We start from the raw sequence: 17,880 nt of genomic DNA, 5'->3' as shown, positions 1-17,880 counted from the left end.
AGGGCCCATATTCAAAACTTTGAGATTGTGTCGTTCATTGTAAACTTGTTTGATATTTGAAACGCTATCCGGTTTCTTACGCTTCAAATCGGCAAGTATGTTGCGAGGCGCCACTTTGACTATCGTTAAGTCCGATATCACATTCCTCTCTTCGCGGGACAAACGACACGCCATTGGATGTCCGTGTAACTTAACATCCAAGGCATGATTATGAATTCCACAAATTACGGTTAACCGCCACAAATCACCAACCCTCCGATTAGCACGCAACTTAAAAGGACACCCACACTTTCTCGATCCCGTGTCTTCGTGTTTTAGAACCCGGTTTGATTGTGCATAACTCCCACCCCGTTCGCAATTCAAAACAACAAAAGCTTTCCGCCTACTATTTCCGTTGTCCGACCTTAAAATAACAATTCCAAATCCAAGTTTACTAGCTTCGTTCCGAACCCACTCAATCAATTGTTCGCGACTACCGAAGCTCCGATCATTTGTAAATTCTTGCCGAACATCAACCGCATTGATCATAGGATTAACACTGATAACCGGATCGTTATTAACGTTGACAATTGCCGGAACTACTGCGTCATTGTCTTGCACATTGTTGTCTGGATGCACCATACCTAACAAATGAAAAAATTAGCAAAAGTTGGCCAAAACAGTTTTTTTTTAACTGCCAGGGCATATTTTGGAAGTTCATTTCCGAAATTTGTTAGGTAATATATTTCGGAAATGAACTTCCGAACCATATCAGTTTCAGCATAAATTTGTTGAATCAATGTAGTGAAATAGGGGATGAAATGAGAGATGTTTACCTGAAATTGTAGCTTTCTATGCTCCCTTTAACGTGATCAACGGTTTGAAACTTGATTTTAGGACGAAAAATGGATGGAGATTGATTGGGTTTTGGAGAGGGTTTGGGGAAGTTTTGGAGAAAAATGATGAAATAGTGAAGGAGGGAAATTTGTATATGCAGCAATATTTTCGGAAATGAACTTCCGAAAATATTCACGGTTTTTGAATTTTTTTGACTTCGGAAATGTATCTCCGAAAACACCACTTTTTTGGTATTTTCGGAGATGCATTTCCGAAGTAAAAAAAAAATAAAAAAACAAAAAAAACTTCGGAGATGCATCTCCGAAGCAGGGGCAGTTTTGGGTTTTCGCTGGGGGTGACCCCCATAGGGAGGTGGGTAAAGAAAAATTCCTCTAATATTAGTGTTATTATATTCTATCTCTTGAGGAGGAGAACATCAATACCCCGGGGAGTAGATTGATCCTATCAATGAGGATGGACTCGTTCACGAAGAAGGTAGAGTCCACCCCTCCAGAATTTGTTGTTGTAATTTGTCCCTTAGATGTAATTTCTCCCTTAGAAAATCATATGATTTGTTGTTGTAATTTGTCCCTTAGAAAATCATATGTTTTAATAATTTATTTGTATTGTTGCCCTTTGAAGGCGATTTTCTAATATTGTCCTTTGGGGTTTTTAAGTAAAAAGGTTTACGCCTTTGGGTGATATGTTATCAAGTTTTGATATTATTATTCTTCTATTCTTCATAGGTAGAAGACACTCGATATGACTTAGTTTTGACTTAGTTTTGAGGGGAAATCAAAATTTTCATTCTACTAAGATTGCCTCTTAAGAGGCCTGAACTCCTCGTTAGAAATCCAGTAAAATAGCCTAGTGAGGATGACAACAATTCTTCATTAGGATTCTAGCACAATAGCCTAATAAGGCGGCAACTATTCCCGATTAGGAATCAAGCAAAGTAATATAATAAGGCGGAAATTATTTCTAATTAAGAATCAAGCAATGTAGCATATTGAGACGACAATGACTCCTCATTGGAAATCAAGCAAAATAGTCTATTGAGGGGACAATGACTTATAATTAGAAATCATGTGAAGTACCTAATTGAGGAAATCATGAATCCTCATTGGAAAAAAAAGTCTATTGAGGCACCAATGATTCCTCATTGGAAATCAAGCAAAATAGTCTATCGAGGCGATAATGACTCCTCATTGTAAATCAAGCAAAATAGCCTATTGAGGCGGCAATGACTCCTAGTTGAGAATGAAGCAAAATTGTGCAACATATATAAGATTTAGGGTTCAATACATGCCCCCCTTGCCATTAGAGCGAGATTCGGTTTTTCCCCCCTGAAGTTATTTTTTTACAAAAGCCCCCTTATAAAAGTTTTAATCAAGTTTTACCACATCCTTTTACTCCAAATGCTGACTGGATTTTGACCAATTGGCTTATGTGGCAATAGCATTTGAAATAAAAAAGAAAATTTTGAAGTAAACCTCTCTTCTTCAATCTGAGTTCTTAATCCTTCTTTCAGAAATCTGCAAAAAAAAAAACTCTGCACCATCTTCACTTTTCAGAAATCTGCAACAAAAAAAAAACTCGGAAATTCACATCAATCTTCATCTCCTTTCAAGCGATCTTCATCTCCTTTCAATCGATCTTCATCACTGCAAATCGTAACAACATCAATAATCTTCATATGCAAACTTCAACAATCTGCACCATCTTCATCTCACAACATCACCATACTCTCTTCATTCATCATTACCTTCAATCACAATTCTGGAGACAAACGAAGAAACTCCATCATCATAATCATCCTTCGATCTCCAAACCTGCAGAGAAAAATCACAAGTCAATTTTTTTGATCTTCATCACTCTCGAATTCACCAACCTATAGAAGGACAATCAGAACTGAATCACGCCCTCACTTTGTACCAACAACCTCACCGCAATCCCTATTCATTCGTCATTCGGAAACAACATCACTGCATACAACAAGAACGCAAACGAAGTTCAAATCGAATCGAAAATGAGAGGAGAGAGATCGAGTGAGCGGAGAAGAGAGATCGAGTGAGCGGAGAAGAGAGATCGTGAGAGACGAACAAGAGAGATTGAAAGAGATGAACAAGAGAGATTGAGATGGAGAGCTAATGGTGGCGGAAGTTCGCTGGAGAAGACGGATTCTCCATCCACGCTGCCACGCTGTTGAGTTTGAAGAAGAGAGTCCAATGTCACACGTAAACCTTAATTCCTCTTTTATTTGATTTGTTTGTTAATTAATTTGCTTATGTTAATTGATTGAAATATCAACATTTAATCTGATCATTAAGGTGAATAATAAAGTCTGATTCAAAATCTAAAAAATTTAGAAATGATTAAAATCTGAGTCTATGCCACATAAGCCAATGGGTCAAAGTCCAGTCAGCATTTGGAGTAAAAGGGTGTGGCAAAACTTGCTTAAAACTTTTATAAGGGGGCTTTCGTAAAAAAATAACTTCAGGGGGGGCAAAACCGAATCTCGCTCTAATGGCAAGGGGGTCGTGTATTTAACAGTAAGATTTATCATACATGTAAGTTAAGAAAATAGGACACCTGTTTAAAATCTATGCCATTGAAAGAGAAAAGAGTGACACCATACTTATGTTATTTATTGAATGAGTTTTGAAAACACATACATTGGCGGGATAAATGTCATCGCCTTATTTGATCAACAATAAATAAAAATTTAACAATAGTAATGCTTCTGATTCAGTGAGTTCCATGTTCTGGAAACAAGTCGTCCATCTAGTAAGTAGCTTGTACGTGTAACATCCCATTTTTTGTTAAATTATTCTAATTGATTTATTTGTGATTTATGTGTGTTTGTTAATATTTAATTTAATTTTTGGGTGTATTAATTAATTAAATAAGAAGTTGAGGGGTGTGTGTTATAGAGGTGGAGGAGTAGAGAGTAAGTTGAAAATGGCCGAGTTGATTAGAATTATTTAGAATTTTAAATAATTAAAATAATAGTAATTTTGGTGGATTTATTTAATTAAAATAATAAATGTGAGGAGTCGGGTCATGTTTGAGAATTAAGAGAATTGGAGGGAGGAAGGAGTAAGAATAATTGTAGTTAAGAGGTAACCTAAGTTTAGGGAGTTTTTCAGAATGTAGAAACAAGAGTGAGAGAAAGTAGAGGCAAGAGGCTAAGAGGAGAAAATGGACTTAAATTTTTAGGAGTAAGAAGAGTACCAAAACCAAAATTTTATCAATTGCTGCTAGGTGAACCGGGTAAGGAGGGAAAACTACTTCTCTAATGGGTGTATGCATGGGGGTAAAATGAGAAGTCCTTAACCACCAATAGGATTGTTGAGTGTTATTTACCAGTGTTTTTGGTAACCAATCACGAGTTTGATGAAGCTAGGGAGATTAACTCGAAAAGTATCCAAAGCAATTTGTGCAAATAATTTGTATGAAAACACGTGCGTGTGATTTGAATGTGACTGTTTGTACGAAGACGACGCAAAGATAGAGTTTAAATGAAGACAAGTTTTTATAAATGACAAGGAGATAAAGTGCAGTAAATGAAATTAAATAAAGGTGAAATCTAAGTTAGAAAAAGTAAATGCTTCATTTAAGGAAAGAAGAAAACAATGAAAAGACTGAACGCAAAAACATGCATATTTCTCACGAATTGTTTCGCTCTTTGACTCGGGTGCTCCAGTTGTATAGAGAGAATGTATGATATTTTGCGACCTCTATTACAATGTATGAGTATGCTATTTATTCTATTTATAAGTAACCATCGATGAGAGTTCTAAATACTAAGAGACTGTTGTGTTTCATTCCATGTTCAGCCTTCAGGCTTCCACTAACGCATACACGTGTCACCCACGATCTCCTGCTTGTTTACAACCTACGTTGTATTAACTGCTTCAAACTTCCCCACAAACTCTTGATGATAGTTTCCAAACGTGTCATTGACATCATCTCTATTTGACACTCAAATTCTATAGAATTTGCTAAGTCCTAAAACTCTTCGTGGCTATTGACTACCATCCTCGTCGAAACACAATTCCTGTCGACTATCTTTCTCAAGATTTTAGACATGTTTCCAGGTGATCCTAATCTTGTGGATCTAATCTTGTGATTCTTCTAAACCATATTTGCCACGTCAGTTGGCTCCCTGATCGATGCTTCATCGATGTTGGATGATTAAAATTTCAAGATACTTGATATTAATGCCTCTAAACACTTGGTTTAATGTTCTCAAATACTTAATTAATGTCTTATAACCCTGAATGTCCCTTCATTATGGCATTTTTGTTGCTTTTATTTTAGTTGAAAATCCCAATGTAACATATGCCGCCAAAAAATGCTACTTTTGATCGTTCTCCAGGTGGTAGAAATGAGTTCTTTTTTGTAACCATAATGTTACTGTTCTCCATATTATGTATATGTCATCTCAACCATGCTTTTGTCAGTCATCATGACTAACTTTTCACCAATCTAAAAACTTGGAACCTATCAATCATTACCCGGCTTCCAAGATCTTAAACAGTTAAACTAGCCACTAATCATAGCTAGTCTAGAAAATGGTATGTTGAACCTCACATATCCATTCACCTTCACTGCTACCTAATGTAATTCTAGAACTTAGGCAAGCTAGAATAAATAAGGGGATACAATATCCAATTCCACCAACTTAGTACACAGGATTTCCCTAAACTGGACCTCAGGCCTAGGTTTTCCATGTCAGTACTTGATTTATGACTTAGTACACATGATTTTCCTAAACAGGACCTCACGCCCAAGTTTGCCTTATCAGTACTCGGTTTTCGATACTCCACGAGTAATTATAGCATTATAAGATGATTGTCGAACTGTTAAAATATCACTCACAAAGTCTAGTATTAGTGGATACCTCATCCTACTAGCACAAGGTAAGATTTAACCTTCTTCTTGGCCATGCAAAATGTATGAGCCATAACATTTCACATATGTTGCCATTCCTTTACAAGGTCATCCAAATCAAGTAGTATATGGTTGAATAGAGTTAGAATCTAACTCCTCGTCCATTCGAGTAAGTCATCAATTAATTATCCTTGACTATCAACAACCATCGTGTAATGAATTGCATTGATTCAAACTCAGTCGCTTCACAGGATTCTCTCATTGGATCTTCTCATATGTGCCTCTTGGATTTACCTCTTAGGAAAAATTCTCACAAAGTTACCCAGTTTCTTGAAAATGGTACAATTCGACCATTTGAAAGATTCACTTCATTATGGTAGAAATTCTTGGAAGGTTCCAGTTCCTTGACTCCTGCCATGGAGTCAGAGATTGTCGACAACCTTGCATCAGCGGAACTAACCATGTACGTCGGTCCTCAACTATCCCATACTTAATCGGCCTCCTACTACTTGAGTCGAGTCACTTTTGACCCTACGAGTCTTCGTAGCGGCTTTATCGTGATCGTTCCTATCAAGTATACAATAAGTGAGTTGATCAGGCTCAACAGATACCATGATAGTAGAAATATGGCTAGCAACACACATAAGAGTAAGAAGAGAATTGTTAGTAGTGCCTCATGGCTGGGTCGAGAATCGACCTACTTTGATACCAACCGTAATACCCTACAAATATGTGTATATAATCATATCACTAAGATATTATTAAACTGGTATTGAGTACTTATACAAGTAGGTAAATGACATTCGATTTTGCATACATTACAAAAACAACATATAGTATGTATACAATATGAATGTCTGCCATAAAACTCTAAAGAATAAATACAGCGAAAGATAATCAAGTGTGTTCACGCCATTAGATCACAAGCTCCTGATCCAAGCTGACAGTTGAAAGCTTTCTTTCACTAGTATAAACAAAACATGTTTGTTAAGTAGAAATAATCACAGTTTGGTCAATATGGACACTACTCCATAAAGAAATACACATATGGGAGACAAAGACAATTATTGATTCAAATGATGAAGGCAAGTATACATGATCAAACTAGTAGAAAGTGATATAAAAAAGTTTTAATCATGCGAGGATTGTATTAAAAGTTTTGATTTATTAAGTTAAATGACCAAAATAATTCATAAGCTAAAAACTGAGAAATAATGTATATCTTGTGACGAAGTCATTGAAAAATCAAAGGTTTATAAGAGGGTTAAAAATTAGAATATAGAAGTATGTTTAACAATGATCCATTCAATGAGTTCATCTCATGTTTGTAAATGATATGTTATGTCGTCTTAGTTGAGGTTAGAACTAAACCTTGTGGTGTTTTTCGAAAATGTAAAAATGTGTAGTAAGTAACTATGAAGCTTATGCCATAAAATCATTGTTATATTAAGATATTTAAATTAGTTTTATACAAGAAGTAACTAGATGTTATATGTTAGTTAAGTGTTAGGTGGTTATGACTCATCTTATTTGGTGAAACTTCCTTGTAATGGGTGATGAGATCATCCTCCTTGCAACTGAATGGGAAAAAGATATAGTCCTTTTCATAAGAGATCGAAGTCATCTCATTAGTTAAAGGTTTGGTTGAGGCCTAGCATTGCTGAAGAGTCAATGTCATCTTTATAAGGAACCAACGTCCAATTATCTTAGCTGCAGAGTCAAGGGGGAGCCTAACATCGTTGAAGGAGTGAGGTCACCTTTTTAAGGGGATGAGGCCTTCCCAACTTATTTGAAGGGTCGAGGTCATCTTTATCAGAGGTCGAGGTTCTCGTGTTTTTAAATAGAATGTCAAGTGGAGCTTAACATTGCAAAAAGGCTGAGGTGATCTTTATTAAGGGTCGAGACCCTCTCTTCCTAATTAAGGGGTCATGTGGGTCCTAACATCGTTCAAGGGACGAGACCATCTTCATAGGAGGTTAAGGTTCTCATTTCAAAACTTATCGTTTCGAAACTGAAGGATCAAATGGGACCTAACATCAAAATCTTGGACTAAAGTAAGAGATAATACATAGTTCTAAAGTAAGGGATAACACTATTAACACATTGTTTAGAGATTTCATCAAAATAAAATATAAAAAAATAAAAACGTGGACGGCAGGATTCGAACCTGCGCGGGCAAAGCCCACATGATTTCTAGTCATGCCCGATAACCACTCCGGCACGTCCACCTTCTTGTTTAAGATGATCATTAACACAATACTTATATTGTAGTTAGAACACTTTTACTTTTTAACTATATAATAAGTGCTCTTTCCAGAAATATAATAATTTTTCACATAAGAGTAAGAAATGTGATAAATGAATATCAATTTTACTAAATTATTTTTATTGACGTATTTTAATCATCGTTAATGAAAGGTGAGAGAAATAGTAAATTATAAATATTAATTAGAGAATATAATTTAAAGATAAAAAGTAAAATTACATTGTAAAAACTTATTTTGGATTAAATAATTTTTATAAATGTGATTTTATTTTTTGTAAAAATGTTTTTAATACTTTAAAATATATCACTCTTACTATGCATTGATGTATTTACTATTATTATATAAAGTTGATTATAATAACTTAAGCATAATACACAAAATTTAAACATGTTTTTAACCTCTCCGAAGGATATTTATTACTTACTTACAGCCCTGTCAAAATTATTTTTGTTTTTAATCCTTTTAATTATATCACTTCCGATATTTGGTGTTTTGTTTTAGTTAAAATTAATTCGTATTGAAATTAGACAATGAAATATTCATTTAATACTTCTTTTAAATATTAAAATAAAATATTCTACATATTACATATATTATTTCAATATGAATTGTCCAAATTTTTTTTTCCAATGTGAATAAATTTTGCAGGATTATAACTGAATCGTAAGGATCAAGAATAAAAATATATGCAGAGACAAAACTACTAATTGCAGCACATTAGAAAGAAGAGGCTTTACAGAACTCCTATTTGCAGCACATTCTCCGGGACAAAATTGTGGTAAGAAACCCACCAATGTGCAAATTTGCATTCTTATCACCCGTATCCCAACAAAAACTTAATTTCAGTAAAAAAAAATTAACCTGTTAATATCAGAAAAAGCTTTGTCGTCTAATATTCAGACTCCTTAATCAGTATTCCTTCAACTTCTGTGACTAGTACTGTGCAGTAGGCACCGAAGTATTTGCTATTTGCGAATAGCATACTATTCTTGATATTCTGGCCTCAGAACCCAATAGGAACCATTTGATCCTTTCTGCAGAGTGGCTATTTCCTTTAACATGTTCTTGAACAGGGCAAGATCTTTTGACGGGATCCTGTCCTTGAAATACTGAACTATGCTGGATGAACTACAACTGCCACCTTTCTGTTGGAAAAAGGAGCAGATTTTTCGAATCATTACTTCAGGTTGGAATCCAGATGAATTTTCAGGTGCCCTGGATGTTCTAACATCTCTTGAATGATTTGTGGAAGTTGACGACATTCCTAACTGATGCTCAAGCCCAACACTGACGGCTTTTTCTTGATTACCTCGAATTTTAGATAATATTTCAGCAGACGATAATGCCTTACCAGAAGACGTCCCAGCAGCATATCCATTGAATTTGTTAGATCCACTGCTGGGTGATTCATTAGAAGCTTTGCTATTATTTAGCAACCGGGGATTCACAGTTGAACCAAACTTCCGCCGAACAGACGATGGTGCACCAGCAGCTCCTGACCTTCCGGTCCATGTAGGAACAGAGACGCTTTCGTTGCTTCGAATCATTCGTGACTTACGTAAAGCTTCTGCTGCTCTTTGTGCAACCTGGGAAGCTTGCTCGTCAAGTCTCATCTTCTCCTCATCATGGGCATCCATGATCAAATCATGGTTCATGGCACTCTACCAATCATATAACAAGTTAGCCACAAAAGTTGACAGTATATGTAAAAGGGGAACACTAAAAAACAAGAAACAGATCAATATGTGGATTTTAATATAGTTTCAATACATGGTAAAGATACCTTGTAATTCTGGTACAAATCAGTATATGTTTGCTTGTTTCATAATTAGCTTATTCTTGAATAAAACTACTAGTACTCTTATAACGAATGTAGTTTCCACTTTCCAATAATATGATCAAATAAAAGTAATGATGCATGATATTTTAGATGTAAGTTAAAAAATACTGAAGAAGCTTACATGTATCCCATTAGCATCAAAAAGACTTTTCAATATATTCGCTTCTTCACCAACTCCATTACTTTTGTCAACCTTCTCTTTCCCTTTTCCTCTTGAAGATCCTCCTTGGGATTTGCCATCATTACCAACTGCAGCATCTTCGGAACCCAATTCAGCAGTATGACTAGATTCATTATCCTGATTATCTTGATGTGTCCCAATAATATTTACATCTTCAGCTATTTGACTGAAAATATTCGACGTCTCTGTTGAACCGGTTTCTCCATCCACATTCAATACAAAAAGATCTTTCATATCTCGGGCTTTGAAGAACCTTTTCTGTTGTGGGTTCTTCAAGATCTTATTGGTGAGAAAATGTTTGTAAATCTGACGATGATACACTTTCTCCTCTATAGTTCCACGTGTGATTAACCTATATATTGTCACATCCCGTTTCTGACCAATTCGCCACGCACGCTCTCTAGCCTAGAACATTATTCTCCATGAGAATGAAGTTGATACAAATTCACAAACAAAAATTTAATCTGAAAATTATCAGAGGCATTAAACTTCAGGGCACATTTATAGGGATGGAAATGGAAGGAAATTGAATGAGTTGATAAAGAGGCCATTGTTCATTACCCCTTCACTCTTGCTTTTTTTTCTTTTCCTGTTTTTCTCAATTTCATTTTTCCCCTTATAAAACATTCAGACAAAACTAACAAACTGGCCATGAAAAAATGAAGGAAAGGTTTTCACTTTTCAATCATTTCAAGAGCAAAAGAACATTTTAGAAACAAACATACCTGCATATCAGTTGAAGGATTCCAATCAGGGTCAAAGATGATCACCCTATCTGCACCAGTAAGATTTGTTCCCAACCCCCCAACTTTGGTTGTTAAAATGAAAACAAAAATATCACTTGAGGCATTAAATTCATCCATTAAAGCCATTCTATGTTTTACAGGAGTGAGACCATCCATTCTCCGGTATATATGACCAGAAGTGGTCAAATATTTCTCAAAAATGTCAAGCATTTGTTGGGTTTGAGTAAAAAGAAGAACACGGTGACCCTGCTCCTTCCAAACATTGAGCACTTGAGCTACAACTTTCATTTTCCCACTACGTTCTGGATTTCCATAATCTGGATCACTGAAGGCATGTTCCCTTTCAAGTAGGTCTGGGTGGTTGCAGATCTTGCGCATCACATCAATTCCATAAAGCGAATTCCTGCCTCCATCCAATATTTCTTCCACTTCAGTGCTGGCTAAAAATGCTCTATAAGCAGATACTTGCTCTGGTGTAAGGCTGCAAAACAGAACATGCTCAGTTTTCTTGGGAAGTTGGGCATTTACATCAGCCTTCATTCGTCGGAGAAGATAAGGCATAATTAAATCACGCAGTACAACAGCACACCTGCAAAACAACAAAATAATATTCAATTTAATTGGTAAATGAGGATATGCTAACAATCTAATTAAAAATAAACTTAATCCTTACATGGAATATGCTAACAATCAAATTAAAAATATTTATCTACCTCCATTTTTTCTGTAGAGAGCTGGATATCATTAGGTGAATATGTTGTTATTTATAACTAATTAAATGTAATGTTCTAAGGATTAGAATTTAGGGTTTTCTGGGAAAGTATTTCTAGTTTATGAATAATAAAGACCATGTTCGATTTAATTGAACTAACGTCAGAAAGTTCCAAACTTATTTATGGTTCCTTAGGAGCTCCGCAGTTGATTTGGGGTCACTCAAGAGTTAAGTATAAATCAAACATACACATTATCGACTAGATTAAAGTATCATACACATAACTCTTTTTGAACAATTTTTTTTATAGGAACTTCTGAGTTGTAGTTCTCCATTTTTTTTTTAATTCGGTCAGCTTACATGTGACAGTGTAATTACACCAAACAAAATAATCATGGGAACAAGTTTCTACAATTTTAATAGAAATTCTAATTGACTTATGACAAATGTCTTAATTTGTACATTTGAGATAGATCAGGGAGAAGATGCTACAATAAAAAATTTAGCGCCCGACTGAAAATATGGTCAAGCTGATTTTTTTAATTTACCCCCCTCCCAAACCAAAATAAAAGCAATATTGGCCTACCTGTATGCTGTGGATACTTGTAATGGAGAAGCATTTGAATATCCACCAACAGCTATAGGAACTGCAAACTCTGCTTCAAATACAGGCAAAACACCCAATTTTCCAGGGAAAACAAAATCAAACAACGACCATAACTCGCTCAGTTTGTTCTGAATAGGTGCACCAGTCATGATGATGCGGTGTACAGTTTGTAGCTGTTTGCAAGCTAGGGTGACTTCTGCATTTGGATTCTTTATTTTATGTCCTTCATCAAGAACTGCATAACCCCATTCAAAGTCAAGCAACTGGTCCCCCAATATCCTTAGCTGCTCATAAGTGGTGATGAGTAATCCAGATTCTGATCTCATGACACGGTTTATCAGGGTTTTCCACTTTCTTGGGTTTCTAGATGGTACACTTCTCTCATAATCATTGTCGCTTGAATTATTGCTTTCAGAGTCTGTTCCATCGGATTCAGCTCGCTTCTTTTCAGAAGCCAGATCATGCGCAGAATCATGTACAAGTTCTACATGGAATTTAGGATACCACTTTTTTGCTTCCCTTTTCCACTGTCGCAGGAGTGTGACAGGACAGACAATAATGCTGGGTTTATACATGCCACTAAAATGCAATGCACCCAGAAATGATAATACTTGTATAGTTTTCCCAAGACCCATTTCATCACCAATAATTCCACCAGCTCTTTGGCAGTGCAACTCCCATAGCCATTGAACACCAACCTTTTGATAGTCAAACAGAGCTTCAAATATGTTCTCAGGGATTTTCAGTCCACCTTCTAATGTGACATAAGAAGAATCATGTTCAGAAAGTTCTACATCATGGCCTTCTAAACTATCACAACTGGAAGTGTCCAAGCCACCATTAGCATTTTCTGCAATAAAATAAATGAACTGAATCTATTGAATAAGAACATAAACATAAATGAAAATAATAATACTACAGTAAACAAAGCAGTCTAAAGTAGTGAGTGACATGAACTGAAACCGGTGTATGATGGATCATAAGCCAATACATATCTTAATTCACCAGTATTAACTATGAACATGCAAACTACCGGTAAAAAATCAGACAGATAACAAATAAAAGATATTTATGCGAAACCTTACATTTTTAAATTATAACCAATTGCAAGTATTAATGGTAAAGGCATTGTAAAGTTTCAGATAAAGTAGATAAATAAATATCTGAATCAGCTCTTCTTAAGAATCCAAAGATACCATCAGGCCTGCAAATCTTTTACTAGCTAGGAAGCCTATTGATGTTAAAAGAACACAGAACAACCAGTACCTCAATTTTTTATATTCTATTACTATTCTTTGTGCCCCGTATAAATAAGAACTAGACATACCACTTCCTTCCAGTTGTCTATCCTCAGAAGAAACACGTTTGGTCCATTTCCTACCAGGCAAAGGTCGCCTCTTTTTCTTTTTTGAATCTGTATTTAGATCCCCCTCACTGTCTTGAGGTTTGGGTAATTGTAGTGGTTTCTTAAGCCTGCGAAAAGGAATAGTGGGCGCATCAAGCTTCGGTACCTCTCCAGGCTCAAGCAGCTTGGATGTTGGGCGAGCTCTTGCTGCCTGAGAAAATGATCTGGCAGCTCTTTCAACACTGGACAAAACAAGATTGTTGGAATTTCCCTGCTCAGCAGCATTATGACTAGTTGATGCTTCAGGTTGTTGAATACGGCGCTCAAAGCCCTTCAACTTATGAAAAGGGGTGAAAATTCCTTTTCTAACCAATTCATCCCTTTCCTGAAAAACAAGCAGTAGAAATTAGTTCTTTTATTAAGAACCACCAACTACATCCTTCAAATTTGATTCTTCTCTAACACATTATAACATCCAATATAACACTTATAATAGTATAAACATTACTTTCGAAAATGCAAAATAGGATAAAAATATGGTAATAGACTAATAGTCGTAAATAATAACACAAGTATTGAAGTAACTCACGGTTTCTACAAAGCCCGTAGAGGCTGCATCGAGAACAGCATCAAAATCAGCATCATCATCAAACGAGACCGTCTTAAACCGTTTTGCAGGCCTCTTGCTCAATTTCCTATCATCTTTAAGCTTCTTCTTCGGTTTCCTATCTTCCTTAACTAAACTAAATATGACTTTTCTCCGCTCAATGCTTTGCGGATCACCATCCTTAGAAAATCTAGAAAGCTCTTTCTCAAGTTGCGCCTTCGTTTTCTCAAGACTTCTCAGCCTATCGGCAGCAAGAACACGCTGAAGTTCAGAACCATTTCCCTCGTCAGCCCCTTCCTCCAAATCCTCCTCGTCAACATCACCACCTTCTCCATCCTTATCAACGTCTCTCGGCCGCTGAATAGTCGAAGAAACCGCGCCAATTTCAAATTCTATAGCCCTCAACTTCTGATGAAGTTCAGATAACGGATCAAGGGTTTCAGGTAAAGTAGTAGAACATTGGTTTTCCTCAGTGTTCCCTTCAGCTTCAGTAACAGTAACTGCACCATTCCTAGCCTACAATAGTTTCAACTTTCAAGTAAACAAAAACAACACTACAATCTATTTGATCGAATTTCAAATTGAAGTTCAAAATCGATTCCAAATTAAGCAAAATCAGTGAAGTTCAACCTAAAAAATACCTTTTCCAAAACGCGGCGTTCGATATCTTCAGGATTGGCGGATTTAACGCCCAAAGTAGTAAGAAGAATTCGATCCTGTTCTTCTTCCATTGAATTGGTTTCGTCACATTAATAACTTGTGCTAAAACAAAATTTGGTTTCGATGATTTTCACCGTAACTCAAGGGCATTGAATTTTCAATTCAAAAGGAAAAGAGGGTTTATCGATTACCAGGTTCCTGGGTAATGAATGCTACGTCGTTTCGTAGTGTTGGAATGATTCTTCTTCCACACACACGAAACAATGCCCTAACCCCTAAGTAATCCACTAATTCGTCATTGTTTTCTTTTAAACATACGTTCTTATAATTCCAAAACATACTTTAGGGAAAAAAGTAAAAGAATCGTAAAATTATTATATTTACTCTTTAGTTTAAATCGCTCGTTAAAATATTTTATATGTATAAAAAAATTGTCTTAGTAAATTTTAAATTGCAATCTTTATTTTTAATCTCTCCTTTCTCTACATTATTGCTTCGTAAAAGAATTGTTTTTAGTGTAAAAATAGTGTACCGTCAGTGTAAAATAGTTTTATATATACAACTGTTTTAATTTATCATATAATTTTAATTTTTTAAAATTAAAAATTAGATTTTCTCATTGGTTGACAGTGTAAACTCTCAATGATTTTTTTATCTAGTCTAGTTATTTTTTTTAAAACTAGCAAACAGCAGTGTTTTCTCACAGTTTTATTATAACTATTGTTGTTAAAATATAGAATTTGTAGTATAATATGTATTATATTATTAATTAAATTAATATGATACATAATTTAATTGATATACTTTAAATTGAATAATATAAATAATAAAAAATATTTTTTAATGAACGACTATGATATTTTAAAATAATTAAACAAAATTATCATATTTGATATAATTTTATTTTAAGTATGCTTGTCAATTTATTCAAAATAATTTTTTTAAATTTAAAAGAGATTTAATTTTGTGGATCGAGCTTAGTTGAATGATGTTGTGTAATTTTTTTTTATTAAAATAGTCGATTTAATTACGTTAAGTGTATGAGTAGAATGAATGTTATTTTCACGTTGGAAGTTGGAGAGGGATTGAGAGATGTATGATATTAAACAAGGGGTGTTTAAAGAATTTGATGTTGATAGACCTCGTCTAGGTGGTGTAGTCTTTCATTCTCTTTCTGATGATGATAATCTCTCTTTATGGGTTTCCTTTAGTCTTCAAGAGCATGACTTGTGTGTGTCAAAGTGAGGGTGATAAAAGTTCAGGTTCAGATGGATTTAATTTCTTCTTTTTTAAAAGACTCTGGAACCTCCTCAGAGTTAACCTGGGGATCATGTTTGAGCATTTTCATCGTTTTGTAATTCTACCTCGTAGTTTTTCTTCTTACTTTGTGACTCTGATCCCTAAGGTTAAACCCCCTCTTATCTGGGAGACTTCCGAACTATTTCCTTCGCATGTTCCTTATATAAGTTGATGGCTAAAATGTTGGCCATCAGGTTAGAGTCTGTGATGGAAAAGCTCATTTCCCCTAACCAAACGACTTTTCTTAAGGGGTGAATATTGGTGCAAGAAGTTAGGGTTGTTAATGAGGTGGTCGACTTGGCCAAGAAATCTAAAAGACCTTACATTATTCTTAAGGTTGGTTTTGAGAAACCATATGATTCCATTGGTTGGAATTTCCTGGATTATATGATGATAAGATTCAGATTTAGTGAGAAATAGAGGGCTTGGATGAAAGTATGTGTCTTTGTTGGGAATCTTGCGGTGCTGGTTAATAGGTATCCTACTAAAAATATTAGCATTCAAAGGGGTTTAAAACAATGGGACTCCATTGCTCCTTTCCTTATACTTTTGGTGGCAGAGAGGCTTAGTGGTCTAATTGTGAGTGTAGAAGAGCACGGTCTGTATTATGGGTATATAATTGGTAACTCTAGGTTGGTAATTTTTTAAATGTAGTATGCTGGTGACACTCTTCTAATGGTTGATCCTTCTCTAGAGAATTTATGGTGTATTAAGGTTATTTTTAAAGTTCTTGAGAGGGTATCAGATCTTGGAGTGAACTTTTTCAAGCCTCTTCTTATTGGGGTTAATGTGGACTATGTCTTTCTTAGTTCAAGTGAGGATTGTCTCGAATATGACATTGCTTTTCTCTATTTAAATACATTGCCTTTCCAATAAAAAAAAGTACTTAACTCTTTGAGGCATAAATATATGAGTCAGAGGGATATAATGGTTTCCTTAATTTGGTGATTAATGATATTTCTATATTTTTTATCGTTTTTTAAAATGCTTGTTATGGTGTGGAAGAAGATTATGAATTTACAATGAAGGTTCTTTTGGGAGGGTTGAAGAGTGTGTCTAAGATTCCTTGGGTGAATTGAGATTATGTGTAAACCTAAAAGTAGTGAGGGTTAGGAGTAAGGATCTCCAACTGCCTAATCTTACCCTTATGAAAAAGTGGAGATTGAGGTTTCTTCTAAGGGACTCAGGTCTCTAGAAGGATATTCAAATAGCTAGATACAAAGATATTTATATCTTATCCTGTTCCGTTAGGGAACCACAATTGGTTGGAGAATAATGATGGTGATGAACAACAGTGGATCTGAGCTTTTAATGCGGTTAAAAAGGGGGTTGACCTACAAGGTTAGCAATCTAGTGCTCAAGTTAGTATGGGAAGGAGAAAAGTGAATGAAATTTGAATTTCAAATTGTGTAACTGAATTTGGCATGCGTTCTCTTTATATAATGGAGCGGGTACAATAACTCATTATTTACTAGACGTGTGATGTCGGGATCTGTTGGATGTATCTTGGACTTATACCGCATGTATTCGTCTATAGGGTAGTTCCCCTACACTACGAACATTCTAGATGAGTTGTAACTCCTTACGAATGGTCGGCCCGGAACACCTGCCATAGTGGAGGTAATGCCAGTGGTTTATGCTCTTCATCATTCCGATGGAAATAGGTATATTATCTAAGGATAAAGAGGAATGTAAATCTGATTGGCTTTTCATACTTTCTTTTGGCAAGACCCTTGCTTACGAAACATCCCATTAAAGTTTAAGTGTTTTGGTTTGCTTTCTATCTCTCTCGAGGCATAAGGGATGGTGGTTGAGATATTAGAGGTTGTCAATAGGAACTTGGCCTGAGACTTTAGATGAAAGAGAGTTTTTTTTCCTTAAAGAGATGCATGTTTTCATGACTT

The 17,880-nt window shown here is 35.3% G+C and overlaps 1 protein-coding gene and 1 non-coding gene across 2 annotated transcripts; both read right to left on the bottom strand.

Annotated features, from left to right (window-relative positions):
• Nucleotides 1-7,858: 7,858 nt before the first annotated feature.
• TRNAS-AGA (transfer RNA serine (anticodon AGA)) lies at nt 7,859-7,940 on the bottom strand. The gene has a single exon. It is a non-coding gene; the product is annotated as a tRNA-Ser (tRNA).
• Nucleotides 7,941-8,651: 711 nt separating this feature from the next.
• LOC131638923 (protein CHROMATIN REMODELING 8) lies at nt 8,652-14,985 on the bottom strand. The gene is made up of 7 exons (XM_058909449.1): nt 14,659-14,985; nt 14,000-14,533; nt 13,393-13,795; nt 12,045-12,915; nt 10,726-11,335; nt 9,941-10,405; nt 8,652-9,640 (listed from the first exon to the last, which is right to left on the bottom strand). The coding sequence occupies exons 1-7, from the start codon at nt 14,746-14,748 to the stop codon at nt 8,963-8,965; spliced, it is 3,651 nt and encodes a 1,216-aa protein (XP_058765432.1). The 5' UTR covers nt 14,749-14,985; the 3' UTR covers nt 8,652-8,962.
• Between the last annotated feature and the right edge of the window lie 2,895 nt (nt 14,986-17,880).

Source organism: Vicia villosa, unplaced genomic scaffold (assembly GCF_029867415.1).
Source record: "Vicia villosa cultivar HV-30 ecotype Madison, WI unplaced genomic scaffold, Vvil1.0 ctg.002484F_1_1, whole genome shotgun sequence".
NCBI classification, from domain to species: domain Eukaryota; kingdom Viridiplantae; phylum Streptophyta; class Magnoliopsida; order Fabales; family Fabaceae; genus Vicia; species Vicia villosa.
The sequence above is the reverse complement of the archived record's forward strand: the minus strand, read 5'-3'. Positions and strand labels throughout refer to the sequence as shown.